Raw genomic sequence first — 19,617 nt, forward strand, 5'->3', positions numbered from 1 at the left:
AAACGGGATCTTTTGTGTCTGTCTGTGGGGTGAAAACAGACTGTATGATCACAAACATTTATAAAATATAGGCCTAATGAGTTCTTTCCATAGGTGGTTTTAATTGGCAATTTGTCTTTATTTTTCATGGTTTGACTTAAAAGCCTGTAAAAACTCCCAAGAAATCAGCTCCAAGTGATTTAACTTTTAACACATGATATAGACACGTGATCGTAAACAAATGTAAGCAAGGTTTGAAATGATTATGTTTTAGTCAAATATGATATGTTTGAGCTTCTTGAGGTCAATTTGCAGTCTACAAATGATTTGTAATGATGTTCCGGCCCCCCGACTATCCGCTCAAGAGAAAATCCGCCAGCGGCTGAATCAAGTTGATAATCCCTGTAGTACTCTACCCTGCAAAAACGTTTTATTCACGTTCAAATGTATAAATCTATTCAGAAGGCACATATCATATCAGTCATCAAAATGGAGTCTGCTGCCTGAAGGTTGATCTCTCTCTCTCTCTCTCTCTCTCTCTCCCCGTCAGTGAGACAGAAAGCAGAGATGTCAGGGAACAGGTTTCTCAGTGAGTGCTGCCTGCGTGGCCGTCATGTTACTGAGGAGGGGGGAGAGCGACAGGCAGCTGCTGTCTCTCTGTCTTTCCACCGGCCTGCAGGCCTCACTGGCATTAACGTCATGTGCCATGTTCTCTGGGAAAACCTGTCACTCACCACTCAGTCAGTCAGTCCTTCAGTCAGTTAGGTCTCAAAGCACACAGTCACAGGCTAGTACATGAAAAGGACTGGTAATAGTGAGGAGCAGGTCTGTCAAGTCCTAGGGCAGTCAGTGTGTCTCTGCAATAGGTGGGTGGGAGACTGGGAGTCCATTTTTGAACATCGCCTCAAATGGACTTTGGCCTTAACTAGGCAAAACATCAGAAATAGAAACAAGCTCAAGCTATTTTTCCACGTTAAAGGCCAAATGCAGCCATTTTATTAATCAAATCATTCTGAGTATTAAGTACCTCTACTGTATTCGTTTTTAATTAAAATTGGCAGAAATAGCTTTTTAGCAACAACAAGAAATGCTCAAGCAAGAATTTTGCTAGGTGTGTCTGGGAGTGGTCTAAGTGGGGAGGGAAAAACTAGCTGTTACTTGCAGAGAGGTTTGGAACACCAATTTACCACCTGGTGATGCCACCAGGCAAGCCGAAACGTCCGCCCAAGCAAACCTTCTGTTTAAGAAGGCCCTGTGTAGATTGTATTTTCAAACAGCAACTATCAGGAAATAACACTGATCAAACACAGGGAAAATTAATTTTGACTGGACTGGGCCTTTCATCACACGTGTCAGAAAACATCTAATTTCAAGTGTCACATAAAAGTGTTCATAAAAAAATATGGTCAACCCCTGAAAAGGTATTTTTGTTTCTTCTTAGTCTACTACCATACTTGCATCTGAAAATGGTTTCTGCCTAATGTTACTAAGTCGAAAGTCAGTTCTCTGTATTATAAGAATTAGTAGACTAGTCGTGTTCATTAAGGCACGAAACAAAACAAAAACGTTTTAGAACCTTATGCAAACGAGTGTTTGTTATTGGACAAGTTCAGGTAGTTCTTCCCTATTTTCTTCCATTTGGTGACTAATGAACATGACCCAGTACCTCTCTGGACCTGTAGGGGATAGTGGGATAAGTTGAGATAAAGGGGTAAGTTGAACAACCCTTGTTTCTAAGGAACCACACACAAAATGAATGATTTGACAAAAACGTTAGGAACAGGTAATCATGTCATGGAATTGGTGAAGGAAGCAACCACATGGAGAAAGTGGTAAGCAAGTCAGGTTCAAAAACGAATTTATTCTTTTTTTTAAAAAAAAAAACCTTTGTTTAACTAGGCAAGTCAGTTAAGAAAAAATTCTTATTTACAACGACGGCCTAGGAACAGTGGGTTAACTGCCTCGTTCAGGGGGCAGAACGACAGATGTTTACCTTGTCAGCTCGGGGATTTGATCCAGCAACCCTTCCGGTTACTTGTCCATCCTTGTAGCTGTGTGGGCTAATATAGTCTAAATGTTTGCCTTGTGGTAAGTGGCCAAGGGCTAAATTTAGCCAACGGTTGAGCCAATGGCAAGTTGAGCAAATTGAAGTGTGTTTTTTTTCTCCCCAGGTGTAATGCAAGGCGTTATCACTGGAATGATGTTCAAAGTGTATTTAAATAGTGCCTGTTAGGTGTTAAGCCTGTGTTAAATTATGCTTAAAATGATTACAAGACAAAAAAGTGATGTCGAATTGAATTTGGGGAAAAACGTAGACATGGTTTTAAAAAGGTAGTGGGAATATTTCATTCAGTCTAATAATTTGTAGGCATCTTAACCCATACCCAGGGTAAGTTGTGCCAAGGGACCACTTTATTGGACAAGCTATATTTTCAAAACTGTAATGTTTAGATGAATTCCGATTATTTCCAGGGATACACAACATCCTGAAATATATGTAGATACCTTTGTTAGAAAGAAAACTATATTTCCCTTGACGGAGAGATCCTTAATGTAAAAAAAAAAAAAAAATGACACAACTTACACTTCTTTGCCCTACAGGATGCTGCTCATTCTGTCACATGCGAGGAAGGGAGACCGGTTGAATGGTGCCATGTTTTGTGTATTTAATGTGGACATGGTGACATGACATTTTCTGCAACGATGTGCAAAACTTTAACAGAACTGAGAAGGCCTCAGACGAGGTAGAGCTTTCACATCGGGGACAGTGAAAACAAAGTGTAAAAACAAATCAGAAAAGAATCAAATAAATCAACTCCTGTCTGCTTCTGCTCTGATCCTTGTAACTAATAAATACAGTTGTCAACCAGATACGTTTCAAACAGTGTCATCTACGGGAAAATGACAATGTAGTTCCTTACAAATAAAAAGCCAACAGACACACACGGAGGATTTGTTAAAACCCCAACCAAATAGAAATAACGACTTCCACCAAGTTCTTTGGGAGGGCACCCTTGGATAATCTACTGAACAAGTCCTCATTTTTTTAAGCAAAGAGAGAGAGAGACTAAAAACACACTCTTTATGAAACATATTTCTGCGCCTATCATTTCCCCATTAGAAAACTGAACTAAGCAGTGTAATACAAACCCAAACGCCAAAAAAAAAGAAGCAAAAACACATAGCAAATGAAATTAAATAATTGATATCTATAATAATAGAATAATAATCGTTAAAAACCAGAGGTGACATTGAACTGGAGCACCTTAACCAGTCTGAATGACTGAATGAAATGAAGACAGTTAAACGTGTTAAAGCGGTAACCTAGTCTAAGTGCACCGGAAATGCCATTTGGTATCTAACGCTGTTTACCGGGTTTGGTAAGATTAAAATACAGACAGACACACTTACATATGCACGCACAAATACTCACTCTCTCACTCCCGCGTGGTCTGCTCATATCTGCTAAGTCACACTTAGGAGTACAAAATGTGTATTTTAGGAGTTCATCTTAAAAAGGGCCATTCTGTACACCGGTATTGAAGGGCACTAATTATTAAGGACACTACTTGATAGGCTATATTATCCGCTTCAAGTATTTGACTATCCTCATCGTTAATATGCACATACAGTAAGTGTAGCTATATTCAAGCACACAGCTGTATACATATTCAACCAACCACACCAAGTAACCGACACAGAAATCCTTTCATCTTGTGTTCATGTAAAAACTACTACTGAGGTCTCAAAGTAGACAGTATTATATCCCATGACAATAATTCCATATCTTTGACACCCCCCCCCCCCCCCCCCCACACAAACACACACACAAAAATATTATTCTAAACAGCTGATAATTATTCATTATTTTCCTATCTATCTCTGGCTCTCTGTCTCACACTTGGACATTTGCAGTGTCATGTACAGTGCACGTGGCCTTGCGCGCATACAACGTTTGCTCAAAAAGACCGTCTGACCAATCGTCTGCTTGTCTGAACGAACATGTTGACGTCCATGCACCAAAACAAGAATGGCTAACTTATTAGAGCGTCACCTCACCTGGGCTGTGTTCATTAGGCACCAAACGGAAGAAAGTGGACTGAAACAGGGAGGGCCCATCTGGTTTTGTCCAATCAGAAACCCTCATTTTTGTTTCCCGTTGCAAAATGTTTTTTTGGTGTCTGCCCTAACAAACAGGACCCAGGTACTTACATTTCAATGTAATCCAATAGTCATAGGCATGGCTATGAATCCAGGAGGCGTTTTATGAGGGTGAATGCAACTTTGAGAAAAAAATACATCACACATATGGTTACAGTGAAGCCTCTCCTTATATCGCATATACAGTATGCAAGCATGGCTTTGGTCCTCACTTCACACCTGGCTGTACAAAAACCAAAACAAGCTTTTATTGCAAAGGAGGTAGTATGCAAAGCGTCTAAAGGGAGTCTAATACGCAGAGGTAATCAAGAAGGGGCAAAACACGCGCACACACACACACACACACACACACACAGCAACCCTACGACGGCGCTGCAGCCATCAGAAGCAAAACACTGTCTTCATCAAAGCTCCCTGAAAGCTCTAGACGCCTGACCTCTCAAAAGCCACTGTTGTGAGGACTAGCTTTTAGGAGTTTAGTCTTATTCAAGTAGAAAGGAGAGCAAGGGCAACTTGAACCAAACAGTCCGACCACTTTGTTCCTGCTAAGAGGTTTCAGTAAGTGGGTCTAATTTGAGGTTGGAGGTGTGGGTGTGGGAGGAGGACTACGCTCGGATCAGAGGGATCAGAAAAAAACGGCCTCCTCTTCTTCTCCTCCACAATAATTGAACGACCGTTAAAACCGCACGCTCGTTTATACCCCCCATTAAAAGCGCACACTCTTTTTAATGAGCAGTAAAGCAGGCACCTCCTCTCACACTGTCATTAGCCCTCTCTCCTTCCCTCTCTCTCTCGTTCTCTCTCCTTAATGACCGGCCAAACAGCCTCGGAGTCAGATCGTGTAGTGGTCACTCCACTTCAGCCAATCATACTGGACTCATTATAGTGGTCCTCGAGAGGATAGAACACACACACACACACACACACACACACACACACACACACACAGTCTTAAGTTAGCTGCAATCGGGGGGTTAGCCAAGTGTGTTCAGTTCAGTCAGTGTAAGCATCGCCAACTTGGCTGCTCCCTTCTGCCGTGTGTTTTTAAGGGATCAGTGTCCTGAGGAATGCACAAAACCATTTCATCACAATCTAAATCAAATGGGGAAAAATAGGAAAACGGAAAGCTATAGGGACGCCGCCATGCCGTCCTTGCCCATGGGTCCGCAGAGGGAAAAAACAGCATTTGTTTGCACAGTGTCCGATTTTTCTTCTCTTTCCAAGAAACCCTTTTCTTTCTTTTTTAAACACATTTCAAATAACCCAGGTAATATTTCAAACCAAAACGGCAACGGGGGTGAGTTCACGCTGATGTCACTCTGTCAGGTGGTGTCTCTGACACAGCTCTCAGTTCTCTCTGCTGTCTGTGGGGAGGGGCTGGGAATATGGATGGAGTCTCCAGCTCTATCTTAGGCCCTGGGGATGTCACGTTGGTGGGTCTGTTATTAGGTCGCGGTGGGTCGGTGGTGTTGGGTGAGAACCAGTCTCCCGGCTCCTCCTCCTGATCGTGGTCCAGTCCCGGTGGTCTGTAATCAGGGTACTGGGCGTTGTCGAAATGTACGTGGTGGACACTCTGGACGTGGGTCTTCAGGTTCCCTTTCTGAGAGGCTCGGTATGGGCAGAGGCGGCATCGGAACGGTCTCTCCCCTTTGGGACACACACAGCAACACACACACACACAGAGGTCAGAGGTCACACAGAGGGCAGATATGGCATGACCTTTCATAGAGTACGGGTGGTGGCAGAACTCTCCCCTGGAACGATTTCATTTGGGAGGGATTTAATACGAGGAACAATACATAGAATGATGTAAACCATGCTGGGACTGACTGTAGGTAAAACAGCACAATGAATAAGACCTGTATACATACACACAGTTATAACACAAACAGGCACAAAAACTAATTTAACCCCAAATCATGAAACTTCATCGCAACAGTCTAACCATTAAAATATACTGCACCTGATTCCAAAAACAACACGTTAACTTTCCTCTTTTCTAACCTACATGAACCTGCCCTCCTCTCCTGTGACCATTCATTTCTCTCTCTCTCTTTCCCTCAAGTCAGCCAGCTCCACCCACTCGCTTTGCGAATTAGACTGACCCACAAACGGGCTCTGGCGCCAATCACATAAATAAGCAACGGCACACCTGAACTAAACAAATGAAAATGCTGTTTAATTGCGCCTAATTATCATAATGATAAATGGAAGGATATAAAATGGGGGGAAACAAATGACTCCTTCTGCCCTCAACCTCTCATTCCCTCTCTCTTACCTGAAGAAGAGGCAGAAAAATATGTGTGTTATCATACATCATTATCATGAGGGAAATAAAAAACCCAAAATACACAATTAATCAAAAAATAATCTAAAAGCAGAGCCAGGCGATCAGGCGGGCAGGTTGAGACGTGAGCGGAAAGCGAGCACCTCTAGGACACCGTCGTCCTGTTAGGAAGCGAGGCGGGGAGGGAGGCTGGATGGGAGTGGTGCACTAAATTACACTAAAGGTTATCGTCACCGTAAAGCACCGCCAACACTACATCTAATTGGACCCCGACGCTGTTTCTGCTCCCATCATTCATAGCGTTGCGATACATTTGCGGATGGGTGATTCATTAAGATGGAGGTGCGGCTTGCGGACCTGGCTCTCTCCGAATGTCAAAGCAGAGGAGATTTACCTCACCCAACCCTCTCTCGTTCTCTCCCCCCCCCCCCCTCTCTTTCTCTCAGAAAACGTTCATCTGATGCAGAGAGAAAAGAGACATTTTGTGTGTTCTCAGGGCCAATCCTTCACACAGGGACAGACTACCCAAACTGTCTTGTTGCCGCCTATGGTTCTAGTGACTTGGTGACATCAAGAAATATGTGGAGTCTGAAAGCGGATGATTCCGGAAAGACACATAACTCATAGTGAAAATGACAGAATGAGTAAAAACAATAAGGACAGGAGCGCCAGCAAACATGCAGGCATGCAAACATACACAGGAAAACACACATGCACACTAAACTGACGGGCATGAGGAAACAGGAAGCAGCAGTCCAATGTGAATCTAGGGGAGCAACATACTTGTTTGGGAGCTTCCGAGGAGTTGGTTTGAGCGTCAGCACCTCGGAGTCCGTTATAATCAAACACGACTGTGGGGAAAAAGGAGGGTGAGGGGTGGGGGGGTGGGGGTGGGGGGGTTGGGTACTTGTTAAAAAATAAGTCTCCATTCACCTGCATCACCATTAGCAAACGCTACCGTCAACCACAGCAACAACCAGATAGTTAGAGAGAGAAAACACAACAACAGCAGAGCAGAGTGGAACTAGATGATGATGATGGTGATGATGATGATGAGACCTGGTGGAGTGAAGCCAGTGATTTAATATGACACAGACATGCTAATGGGAGGCTTCGGGGTGACTGGCCTTTCGCGTGAGGGATGACATCCATGCTGAAGAAAACCATCGGTGACAACATTAATTACAGCTCACTCTCTGTGTGTGTGTGTGTTTGTGTGGTGTGTGTGTTTGTGCGGTGTGTGTGTGTAGGGTGTGTGTGTTTACAGTGGATGCTGGGGGAGAGGAGGACTCCCTCTGCATCCCTTGTCGTTTGGCTCCTGTCACTTAGCATCACTGGCTGTGCCGCATATCATTCACACTCTCCATAAAGAAGTTACTTATCTCACTGTCTACCACTATTACAGCTGCCCCCCACTGATGGACATGACCAGAGAGGAGAGGAGAACGAGGACAAAGGAGAGCAAGGAGGCACAATAACTGGTTTGGCCGGCTGAACAAGGATGCGTGATAATGGAGACATACGTTGGCATGATGGACAAATGCTATAGTTCACTAGCGTGCACAATTCCTTCTCTCTATCTGGCACGTGATTAATAACGTACACTATTTGTCACAGGTCAGCAAATCATATTAGTTTAAAAAGCTATAAACAGCTATCCTGGTCAAGGGCAAAGAATGGACCCACAGGCTGAGGAGCGCAAATGAACAAATAATGTAGTTGAATGTTACTGATGTTCAGTATTGGATATGTGATTGTATGCATTGTATATGTACAGTGCCTTGTGAAAGTATTCGGCCCCCTTGAACTTTGCGACCTTTTGCCACATTTCAGGCTTCAAACATAAAGATATAAAACAGTATTTTTTTGTGAAGAATCAACAACAAGTGGGACACAATCATGAAGTGGACATTTATTGGATATTTCAAACTTTTTTAACAAATCAAAAACTGAAAAATTGAGCCCCTTTACTTTCAGTGCAGCAAACTCTCTCCAGAAGTTCAGTGAGGATCTCTGAATGATCTCTGAATGATCCAATGTTGACCTAAATGACTAATGATGATAAATACAATCCACCTGTGTGTAATCAAGTCTCCGTATAAATGCACCTGCACTGTGATAGTCTCAGAGGTCCATTAAAAGCGCAGAGAGCATCATGAAGAACAAGGAACACACCAGGCAGGTCCGAGATACTGTTGTGAAGAAGTTTAAAGCCGGATTTGGATACAAAAAGATTTCCCAAGCTTTAAACATCCCAAGGAGCACTGTGCAAGCGATAATATTGAAATGGAAGGAGTATCAGACCACTGCAAATCTACCAAGACCTGGCCGTCCCTCTAAACTTTCAGCTCATACAAGGAGAAGACTGATCAGAGATACAGCCAAGAGGCCCATGATCACTCTGGATGAACTGCAGAGATCTACAGCTGAGGTGGGAGACTCTGTCCATAGGACAACAATCAGTCGTATATTGCACAAATCTGGCCTTTATGGAAGAGTGGCAAGAAGAAAGCCATTTCTTAAAGATATCCATAAAAAGTGTAGTTTAAAGTTTGCCACAAGCCACCTGGGAGACACACCAAACATGTGGAAGAAGGTGACTGGTCAGATGAAACCAAAATTGAACTTTTTGGCAACAATGCAAAACGTTATGTTTGGCGTAAAAGCAACACAGCTCATCACCCTGAACACACCATCCCCACTGTCAAACATGGTGGTGGCAGCATCATGGTTTGGCCCTGCTTTTCTTAAGCAGGGACAGGGAAGATGGTTAAAATTGATGGGAAGATGGATGGAGCTAAATACAGGACCATTCTGGAAGAAAACCTGATGGAGTCTGCAAAACACCTGAGACTGGGACGGAGATTTGTCTTCCAACAAGACAATGATCCAAAACATAAAGCAAAATCTACAATGGAATGGTTCAAAAATAAACATATCCAGGTGTTAGAATGGCCAAGTCAAAGTCCAGACCTGAATCCAATCGAGAATCTGTGGAAAGAACTGAAAACTGCTGTTCACAAATGCTCTCCATCCAACCTCACTGAGCTCGAGCTGTTTTGCAAGGAGGAATGGGAAAAAATGTCAGTCTCTCGATGTGCAAAACTGATAGAGACATACCCCAAGCGACTTACAGCTGTAATCGCAGCAAAAGGTGGCGCTACAAAGTATTAACTTAAGGGGGCTGAATAATTTTGCACGCCCAATTTTTCAGTTTTTGATTTGTTAAAAAAGTCTGAAATATCCAATAAATGTCATTCCACTTCATGATTGTGTCCCACTTGTTGATTCTTCACAAAAAATACAGTTTTCAATCTTTATGTTTGAAGCCTGAAATGTGGCAAAAGGTCGCAAAGTTCAAGGGGGCCGAATACCTTCGCAAGGCACTGTATGTGTGTATTTGTATGTGTGTGTACACGTGTGTGTGTACGGGCATATGTGTTTGTGCGCACATACATATACACATGTGCATTTGTATTCACACCTGCTTGTGTGTGTGTGTGTGTGTGTGTGTGTGTGTGTGTGTGTGTGTGTGTGTGTGTTAATCCCCATTTACCTGTGTGGGATCTCATGTGTGTGCGGAGGTGACTGGGCTGACTGAAGCTCTTCCCGCACTCTTGGCAGCCGTATTCCCCTTGTCGAACCAGAGGCCTCAGCATCCCTACAACAGAGAGAGAGAGAGAGAGAGAGAGAGAGAGAGAGAGAGAGAGAGAGAGAGAGAGAGAGAGAGAGAGAGAGAGAGAGAGAGAGAGAGAGAGAGAGAGAGAGAGAGAGAGAGAGAGAGAGGAACACGGATTAAAACGTCCTCTTAAAACGCACGTCATCCGGGACGACACCGAGAGAAGGATATGGGAAGCGAGAGAGGTAACAGGGACAGGGTGATAAAATAAGAGTAAGGGTAAATTGGGAATTGTGAGATAGAGAGAAAAAAATGAAAATCCACACAAAAGACCTGATGACCAAAATGAAGATGTAGAGATGGGATGGGAGGATGGAAAACAAGAGGGAGAAAAGCCGGGAAGAACTAGATGAAGTGCACACGGTCCGCACCTGCTGCCTCGACCTCTGAATGCTCGGCTATGAAAAGCCAACTGGCATTTACTCCTGAGATGCTGACCTGTTGCACCCTCTATAACCACTGTGCTTATTATTTGACCAGGCTGGTCATCTATGAACATTTGAACATCTTGAAGAACGATCTCGCCTTTAAATGGCCATGTACTGTTATAATATCCACCGGTCAAGGCAGAGATGGCGTGACCTTCCAGAGAGGACAGGTGGTGGCAGAACTCTCCCCTTGAGCGGTTTCATTTGGGAGGGATTCAATATGAGGGAACAACACATAAAATGACGTAAACTATGTACTGTTATAATCCCTACACAGCCAGAAGAGGACTGGCTCCCCCTCAGAACCTGGTTCCTCTCTAGATTTCTTGCCTTTCTAAAGGAGTTTTTCCTAGCAACCGTGCTTCTACATCTGCATTGCTTGCTCTTTAGAGTTTCAGGCTGGGTTTCTGTGTAAGCACTTCGTGACATCTGCTGATGTAAAAATGACTTTGGAAATACATGTAATTGATTGATGGATTGATTGGATGGATGGATGTAAATGAATGGAACATAGGGCCACCGACAGACATGGTCAGACTAGTCTCTCGTCTCTGGCTGGAGAGAGCTAGCCTCAACTCTAGTAGAGAAGAGTAGAGTATAGAGAGGGAAGCATCATTAGTATGTCTAATGTGTCATTATGGGAGGCTAGCTCCAGGGGTTGGACTGCAGCTGTCACACAGCATCATCTCAGGCTCTGACAGGCAGACACACACAGCTACACGGCCGCCGCATAAATTACAGCCAATTAAAACGCCCCGGCTGTGATGTGCCCGCTCCGCCGACCAGCCCGCGTGTCATCACATGTCAGGTGTGTGTGCGTGTTTGAGAGAGAGAGAGAGAGAGAGAGAGAGAGAGAGAGAGAGAGAGAGAGAGAGAGAGAGAGAGAGAGAGTGTGTGTGTGTTCTGTTAATTTGTACGTGTGTACATGTGCAGAAGGGGAATATAAAAGATCTTCGGCGTGTCATCCGGTGATGCAGGATGCAGGGAGACAGCAGGAAGACAAGAGAGACCAACTTGGTCCATCCATCGTCACATAACTCCCTTTCCTCCCAACCACCGCCACTACCAAACCCCTCCTATGACCTCTTCCCCTGCCAGCCAAAAAGCCCCGGGGGTGTGTGCAGTGAGTGAGGGGGTGAGTTCCCAGCCCTGCCTTGGCATGTACCTGGGCTCGTGGTGCCCGCTGGTGGTATGGTGACAAGGGAGTGGAGGTGACTGAGAGTGTCTCTGGCAGGCCTAACCCTGCCTGGCCCCTGGAAACATCCAGCCAGACTCACAAGCCTCTCTCGCTCTCGCCGAGACACTAATGAAAGACAAGTGAGCTGGACTAAACACACTAATGCACACATACACCCCCCCCTCGCCACACACACACACAACACACACACACATCCTGGCTTTCTCAAAAAAGGTCACTTTATAGCATCTGACTCAAAGGGCTAAGGCGGAGCGTGACGGTATCGGCCTGGACGGGTGACAGCGATGTCATACGTCTGCCTCCCAGGCTGTTTTCTCTCTCTGGAACATGGGGAGGAATAGAAGCCTGCCAGCTGGGTGTCTTAAGCAGAGGCCCACTTGACCTTAGGAAAGTAGCAGCAGAATACGGGGGAAATATAGGATGTTTTGGTAATCACCATTTCTAAAGCAGCTGCTGCTGGGTTAATTATTATGTCACGTCTCTCGCTCTTTGCCTCTCTCTTTCAATCTTTCTCCCTCTCTTTCTCTCTCTCCCTGCCCTTCTCTCGCTCGCTCTCTCTCTCCATATATATATATATATATATATATATATATATCTGTAGCTCTCTTTCTTTCTCCCTTTTCACATATCTCTCTGTCTCCCCCTCTCTCTCTCCCCCGTCTGTGAGAGTATCATCAGCCGGAGCCCTGATCCAAACAGTTGGCGACAGGTCAACGGGAGAGTGGAGATATGCCTTGCAGAACAGAGACCCACGAAGGTCCTGCCACATCTTTCACTGTTATAACATCACTCCCTACCCGTGGAGGCTGGTGGGAGGAGCTATAAGGAGGACTGGCTCATTGTAATAGAATGGAATCAATGGAGCGGATTCAAATATGTGGTTCCCATATGTTTGATGTGTTTCATACCATTCCATTGCCGCCATTACAACAAGCCCGTCCTCCCATAGCTCCTCCCACCAGCCGCCACATCTCCCTACATATAGAACACACACTGCCCCAGATACAGCTTTTTTACAATATAAAGTACCTCTTGTGCTCGTACACACACACACATTCTGACACGGTCAGCACACACATTCTGACACGGTCAGCACACACACACATTCTGACACGGTCAGCACACACACACACACACACACACACACACACACACACACACAGCTACTTTAATGCATCTCCCTTTCGTTATTTATTCCCCTGTCAGTCTGGCCAGTCGTCCTGTCTATCAATCATCTTCTGCCAGATGGTGTGTGTGTGTGTAGGCGTGCGTGCGTGTGTGTGTGCGCGTGCGTACAACTGAGCCTACGTGTTCGTACTGACCACCTCAGGGGCCAGTCCCTCTGGTAGATCCAGTCCAGTGACGCCAGCCCACCACACGTGATATGAGCTGTCAATCAGCGAGCCAAAAAAGGGCTGCTCAACATCTCCTGGCATCTGGCCTTTCCTCTAAACACATGATCCCGAGGCGTGTTTATCATCATCCCTACTGCCCTTCTGACTGTCTCCCCTTCTCGTCACAGCACTGACAGGCTACTCACAAAACACCGACTAGAAACATATCTGAATATTATAGTAGGCCTAAAGATAGAAAGAAATAGACTGTGTGTGAAAAGGGTGACTTTTATGCCAGAGGGTGCCAGAGGGTGACTTTACAGTCATTAAAGATATCTTGTCAGAGTGGCAAACAATGAGTGGACGTTCCCTCTGTTTTCTTGATGTTATTTTGTGTCCAGGTCATGTGCCAAGTTCGCTAAACATACTTTCCTATCTATTTAAAGACCTACGGTTGTTTGACAGCTCTGCCCTGGCTCTTACCTGTGGGGTCCAGTAGGGGGTTGGAGGCGCCCCAGCGGTGGTAGAGTGTCGCCAGGTCATTGGAGTTGCAGCTCTTCAGGAAGCTGAGGATGTCCATGGGCAGCTCTGGTGTCTCCACACCCCGTGCCTCCTCCTGTTTCACCTCAACACGCTGGGCTGAGGAGGAGGAGAAGGAGGAGGTGGAGGATACCTGGACGGCGCTCCCATGTGTCTGGGAGTGGGAGGCTCCATAGCCCTGGCCTGCCGTGGTGGTGTTGTGGGCTGGGCGCTCTGCCCTGGGTCTGCCCTGGGACTGTGGGTGAGACTGGGTGTGGGACTGGGAGCTCCTAGGCTTGGGCTTGGGCTGGGGCTGAGGCGAGCTCCTGGCTCTGCTGTACTCTGCAAGGCCATGTTTGCTGGACAGCATGAATCCCAGGCCTTCCCGAGGCAACATGTACCTTTCCACCAGCCTGGTGGTTCCTCCGACACTGGGGCTAGGGGCTGAGGGTCGCTGGGGAGCCCCGGATGCAGTGCTCTTCTCCAGGGAGCCGGTCGAGCAGCCTCCCCGTGGGTAGATCTCCACCCTGGGCCTAGAGTTGGAGCGAGAGCGCTGGCCCTGATCCGGCACAGCCTCGCCTCTCTGTCTGCTGTTGCCTGCCCTGGGAGGCCGCACACTCTGGGGGCCTGAGGCAGAGGAGGAGGAGGAAGAGGTGCTGGGTTGACTGGCTGCCCTGTCCCTGCTGTCTTTCTTCTGGCCCCCATTCAACGATGGGGGGCGTGTCCGGGGGGTGCGCACCACAGGGGGCAACGGGGGACACTCCCTCCCATCCAGAGCGGGAGGAGGGCCCGTGCGTCTCCTGGAGGACGAGCCCTCTCGGGGGCCCTTGAAGCTATTCTTCAGGAGGGCCCATTTGGGGGCCAGGGCGCTGCTGTTGATGCGATGGGCGACGGTCTGGTGCATCCACAGCACCTCCAGGTAGTGGGTGGAGTGGGAGCAGTAGGAGCACTTATGCCTGGGCAGGCCCTTCTGCTGAAGAGCTGAGGAGGCCGGGCCCCTGTGGCCCTCGGCTCTCACACACAGGTCCAGAGGAGCAACACGGTGAGAGTCAGTGGGTGAACTGCTCTCGGCGGTGCATTTGTCTCTCGACGGTCGGGCAGAGAGGTAAGGGTGGGGGGCAGAGGATTGAGCAAGCCCGTGGAGGAGAGCCCTCTTCAGCTTGGGGAAGCTACTGGGGGTGCCTCTCTCAGAGCTGGAGCTGGGGTCGGGAATAGGTCGGCCGTCACTGGTGTGCTGGAGACGTAGATGGGACAGGAAGGCAGAGGACTCTGTGCTGACAAAGTCACACAGGCTGCAGACATAAGGCTTCTCATCTGTGGAAGGCAAAACAGAACAGAGATGGTTTGGTCACTTCTCTGAAACATTCAACAAGTGGTGGGAAAAGCACTCAATTGTCATACCTGAGTAAAAGTAAAGATACTTGAGTCATTTTCTATAAATAAGGTAAAAGTGAAAGTCACCCAGAAATATATTACTTGAGTAAAAGTCAAAGTATCTTGTGGAAAAAGTAGTACATTTTGAGTAAAAAGTAAATGCATCAAATTCTTTATATTTTATTAAGCAAACCAGATGGCACAAAGATATTTTATTTACATTTTCTTACGGACAGTCAGGGCCACACTCCAACGTATTACAAAAAGTAGCTAATAGAGCCATGACTACAACAAACTCTCTTTCACATCAGGTAGCTCAAGTTAGCAATAAAATCCCATTTTTAAAAACATATAAAACAACACCTTGTGGCACAAAGAGACACACCGTTATACATTGTAAATGTGATGGTGGAGCAGTGTACATTTGTATAGCGCACAATGTCCCGTGTGATGTGTTGTTATATTAATGATGTAGACAATGTTTTTTGTTGCCATCTGTTGTGTTATTATTCCTGTTTGGACGCCAGGAAGAGGACAGGCTGCCCGGCCAGCAGCTAATGTTGATCCTAATGAATCCAGCGGTTGTGTTTAGTGAGTCCGTCCAGATCAGAGGTAGTAGGGATGACAAAACTTTATATTGATAGGTGCGTGAATTGGACCATATCGCTCCCCCCGCCTGAGCACTCAAAATGTGACGAGCACTTTTGGATGTCAGGGAAAATGTACGGTATGAGTAGAGAGTACATATTTTCTTTAGGAATGTAGTGGAGCAAAAGGAAAAGTTGTCAACAACAAAAACAAGTAGTAAAGTAAAGTACAGATACCCCCCCCCCCCCAAAAAAAAATGAATAAAGCGAAGCCAGAACCCGAGAGCCTGCCTCAGCGATTGCACCAATTAGATGCTAGGAACAATCACACCTTCCTTATTTGGCGGTCTATTTAAGCTGACCAGTTCTACTCACATATCCTGCTACCACTTGCTGCTACTGCTAGTATGCTTTTGCTTCTTTTGCTCCCACCACCACCACCCCAGCCGCCACCTGTTAGGTTCTGTTTTTCCTGCTGGGGGGGGGGTTATAGCTTACAGCGCTCACTGCTTACAGGTCATTTTATATGTTGACGCTTTGCTTGGGCAGCGAGCTACACTGAAGGAGCAGAGTCTATATCGGCAAGACTTGCGTTATCCATTCTTACATAAATTGTGAAAAGCAAAACTTTGAGCGGCGGGGTAGCCTAGTGGTTAGAGCGTTGGACTAGTAACCGGAAGGTTGCAAGTTCAAATCCCCGAGCTGACAAGGTACAAATCTGTCGTTCTGCCCCTGAACAGGCAGTTAACCCACTGTTCCTAGGCCGTCATTGAAAATAACAATTTGTTCTTAACTGACTTGCCTAGTTAAATAAAGGTATAAAAAAAGTTAAAATCTGCCTAGAGATTTGCTTGAAATAGTAACTGACAAGTTGAATTGAGTCATGTTCCATGAAAAAGGGGCTGTTGTGCTTCCTCATGACCAATTGGTGGCAGTGTTGGCCTAAATACCAAACAGTAAGAATATATGGAGAAAATCTGAATTGATACCTCACCTCTCCTTGCCTCCTTCTCAAAACCAATTGGAGCACGAGGTCACCCAGACAGCTGATGAAACTGAGGGTTTGCACAACCGAAGAATTTCTGCTCGTCATCCTTACCAGGGTCTTGACCTGACTGCAGTTCAGCATTGCAACCTACTTCAGTCGGCAAATGCTCACCTTCGATGGCCCGGTCACGCTGCATGAGGCAAAATGGTGGTCACACCAGATACTGACTGGTTTTCTGATCCACACCCCTACTTTTTAAAGTTATTTGTGATCAACATATCTGTATTCTCAGTCATGTAAAATACTTAGATTAGGGTCTATTTCAATTGACTGATTTCCTTATCTGAACTGTAAGTGAAATCGTTGAAATTGTTGCATGTTGCGTTTAAATTTTAGTTCAGTGTATATTTCTACTGGTTTGTAGAGTGCAGTAGTCATTGTTCACCACACGGTGGCATATATACACCGAGTCCCCCCCTGAACACACATAAACAGAACCCCACAATCTGTCACACACAAACATGAATACAAAAACACTCACACACCCACACTACTCCAGAGAATTGATCCCCCACCTCTCACTCTCTCTCCCTCATACAGGAAGAAACACAAACACACACACAAATGTTCAGTAATACTTCCTGAGGCCCCTTAAGGCGGCAATCAGCAGTTGAAACAATAACAACGCGTGCTCCTCGCCCCTCGAGATGGGACTGGAGATATGTAACCACTCTCAAATTCATAGACAGAGCAATGGATGCAAGGACTGACCATCCAGGACATCAAAATTATAGTTTTAACCATGTTTTGGCGCTATAGTGTGTATTTAAGTTTATTTTCTTTACAAACATTAGAGTCAAGCAAGCTTATATTCTGGGTTATGCTGGGGTACCGGAGTTGAACTAAGCTCATGGGGCATTTATAAGTTATATCCTTCAAGAATCAAAATGGGCACACATCCTTCAAATATCATTACAAAAATGGATGTAGCAACTCCAGATTGCCCCCTTTAATTAAGAAGGATGTGTCCACACACTCAGTGCCTTCTGATGTACAAGACCTCCCTTGCCCACCGAAACAAATGGACGCACACACACACACACACTTTGTAATTAGAACATGCCACTGCCATCTGCTTTTCATTTGGCTTCCCTATTGTCCACATACTGCAGTGGCTAACACCCAGCCAGGGTTGAGCTGGAGGCTAATCCCTGTGTGTGTATGTGTGTGTTTTACATTTGACATTTTAGTCATTTAGTCATTTAGCAGACATTTAGCAGACGCTCTTATCCAGAGCTACTTATAGTTAGTGCGTTCATCTCAAGATAGCTAGGTGAGACAACCACATATCTCAGTCATACATAGTTGGCTTCTTTACTGAGGAAAAATGTACCATCACATAAGTCAGTTCCAGTAGGTGGTGTGCATGTCAGTGTTGGAGAAGGGGAAAGAACCTGGTTCCCATAGAGCTGTCGGTGCCAAAACCTGCTTTGCTGCCAAGGGGAAACCACGAGGGGGGGGGGGGGGGATAACATCCATCTGACATAAACAAACACTGGCTGGGATATCCGCCGTTAACTGCACTCCTCCCTCCCTCCTTCGCTTGCTCTCTCCCTCCCTCCCACTCAGCAGTCAAGGCAATCGAGACTGACACTGTAGCTCCTCTCCTCTCCTCCACATGTACTGCAGGCATACAAGTGATCCTGGAACCCAGAAACCAAATCTTCCTTGCGCTCACCAGTCTGTTGCAAGAGGCTAACAATTGGGTGGGACTAGGAGACTAGATATCCAGCGCCTACAGTAACCATACAAACATTCTAAACGTACATTACTCAGCCATTTAGAAAGCCGATCCACACTTCATAGGTAACGGCCTGAAAATGATCATGTTCTCCTGTACAGTATATACTGTAGATAGTAAATAGGTTAAAAACAAGGCCTTGAGATACCGTCTCTGTCACCTCACCTCCATGGACCTGATCACCCGAGTAGCACACTCCCGCAGCCATTCAGTCATGTTCCTTGGCACTTCCAAACTATAAACAACACTGTCAACACCGCAAACCTTGAATGAACCCCCGATTTGAGCGACTTAGGGACCGATTCAATCCAATCCGCTTTAAGCAACATCCGCCTATCTGATGTTTTGACGGTGTCTGAGTTGGAACGGCGTACGAGCTGTCAAATCCACAAGAGGCTCACGGTATACCTAAAGCGGACAAGGCCATTGGTTGCACGGAGTCGCATTAAGAGAAATCTTGCAGCCATGCAGCCTTGTTAACTGGAATGTGAGATGTAATCTACACCCTCATTAGGCTGATATAAATCATTATTATTTTGTTGAATGATTTTAATTTTGAGCCTCATTATTTCAATACAACTGTCTCGCTGTGAACTTCTATTGCGAGTGGGACTGGTGTGGCTTCGTGACAACGGTCACATTTGACAGCGACAACGCGGTTCCACCTTGGACACCTCCAAAACATCAGCTATGCGGTTATCGCCGGCTAACACTTGATCTGATTGAATCTAGGCCTTTGCTCACCTTCCCACCAGATCACCTGTGTCAGTACACTCAAGTGAAGTCTGGGAGTGTGTATGTGTTTGTGTGTGCACATGCATTTATTTGACGGTTATTTGACCAGGTATGTTTGACTCACGATACATTCTCATTTACAGCAACAACCTGGGGAAGAGTTACTGAGCAGAGGAATGGGATGAATGAGCCAATATTGGAAGCTGGGGAAGATTACGTGGCCATGATGGTATGAGGGCCAGATTGGGAATTGAGCCAGGACACTGGGGTTGACACCCCTACTCTTATGATAAGTGCCATGGGATCCTTAGTGACACCAAAGAGTCAGAACACCCTTTTAACATCCCATCTGAAAGACAGCACCCAACACAGAGCAATGTCCCCAATCACTGCCCTGGGGCAGTGGGAGACTTTTTGTTTTAGACCAGAGGAAAGAGTGCCTCCTACTGGGCCTCCAATACCACTTCCAGCAGCATCTGGTTCAGGGGCAAGTCAGCAGTGGGATGCAGGGTGGTATGCTGCTGGTGCATGCTAGGTGTGTGTGTCC

General features: G+C 45.9%; 1 protein-coding gene across 3 annotated transcripts in view; it reads right to left on the bottom strand.

Moving 5' to 3' along the window:
- LOC139394473 (zinc finger protein 516-like) overlaps positions 1-19,617 on the bottom strand; it is a 67,963-nt gene that overhangs the window by 10,588 nt on the left and 37,758 nt on the right. Inside the window, exons 3-6 of one of the 3 annotated variants that reach the window (XM_071142554.1) lie at positions 13,550-14,899; positions 9,984-10,088; positions 7,211-7,278; positions 2,212-5,787 (exon numbers count right to left, since the gene is read on the bottom strand). In XM_071142554.1, the coding sequence (XP_070998655.1) occupies positions 5,728-5,787; positions 7,211-7,278; positions 9,984-10,088; positions 13,550-14,899 (1,583 nt within the window). In that variant the 3' untranslated portion in view covers positions 2,212-5,727. Of the gene's footprint in view, positions 1-2,211; positions 5,788-7,210; positions 7,279-9,983; positions 10,089-13,549; positions 14,900-19,617 lie in introns of those variants that run through there. The other 2 variants (XM_071142563.1, XM_071142546.1) reach the window with 2 other exon arrangements.

Source organism: Oncorhynchus clarkii, chromosome 3, assembly GCF_045791955.1.
Source record: "Oncorhynchus clarkii lewisi isolate Uvic-CL-2024 chromosome 3, UVic_Ocla_1.0, whole genome shotgun sequence".
NCBI classification, from domain to species: Eukaryota; Metazoa; Chordata; class Actinopteri; order Salmoniformes; family Salmonidae; genus Oncorhynchus; species Oncorhynchus clarkii.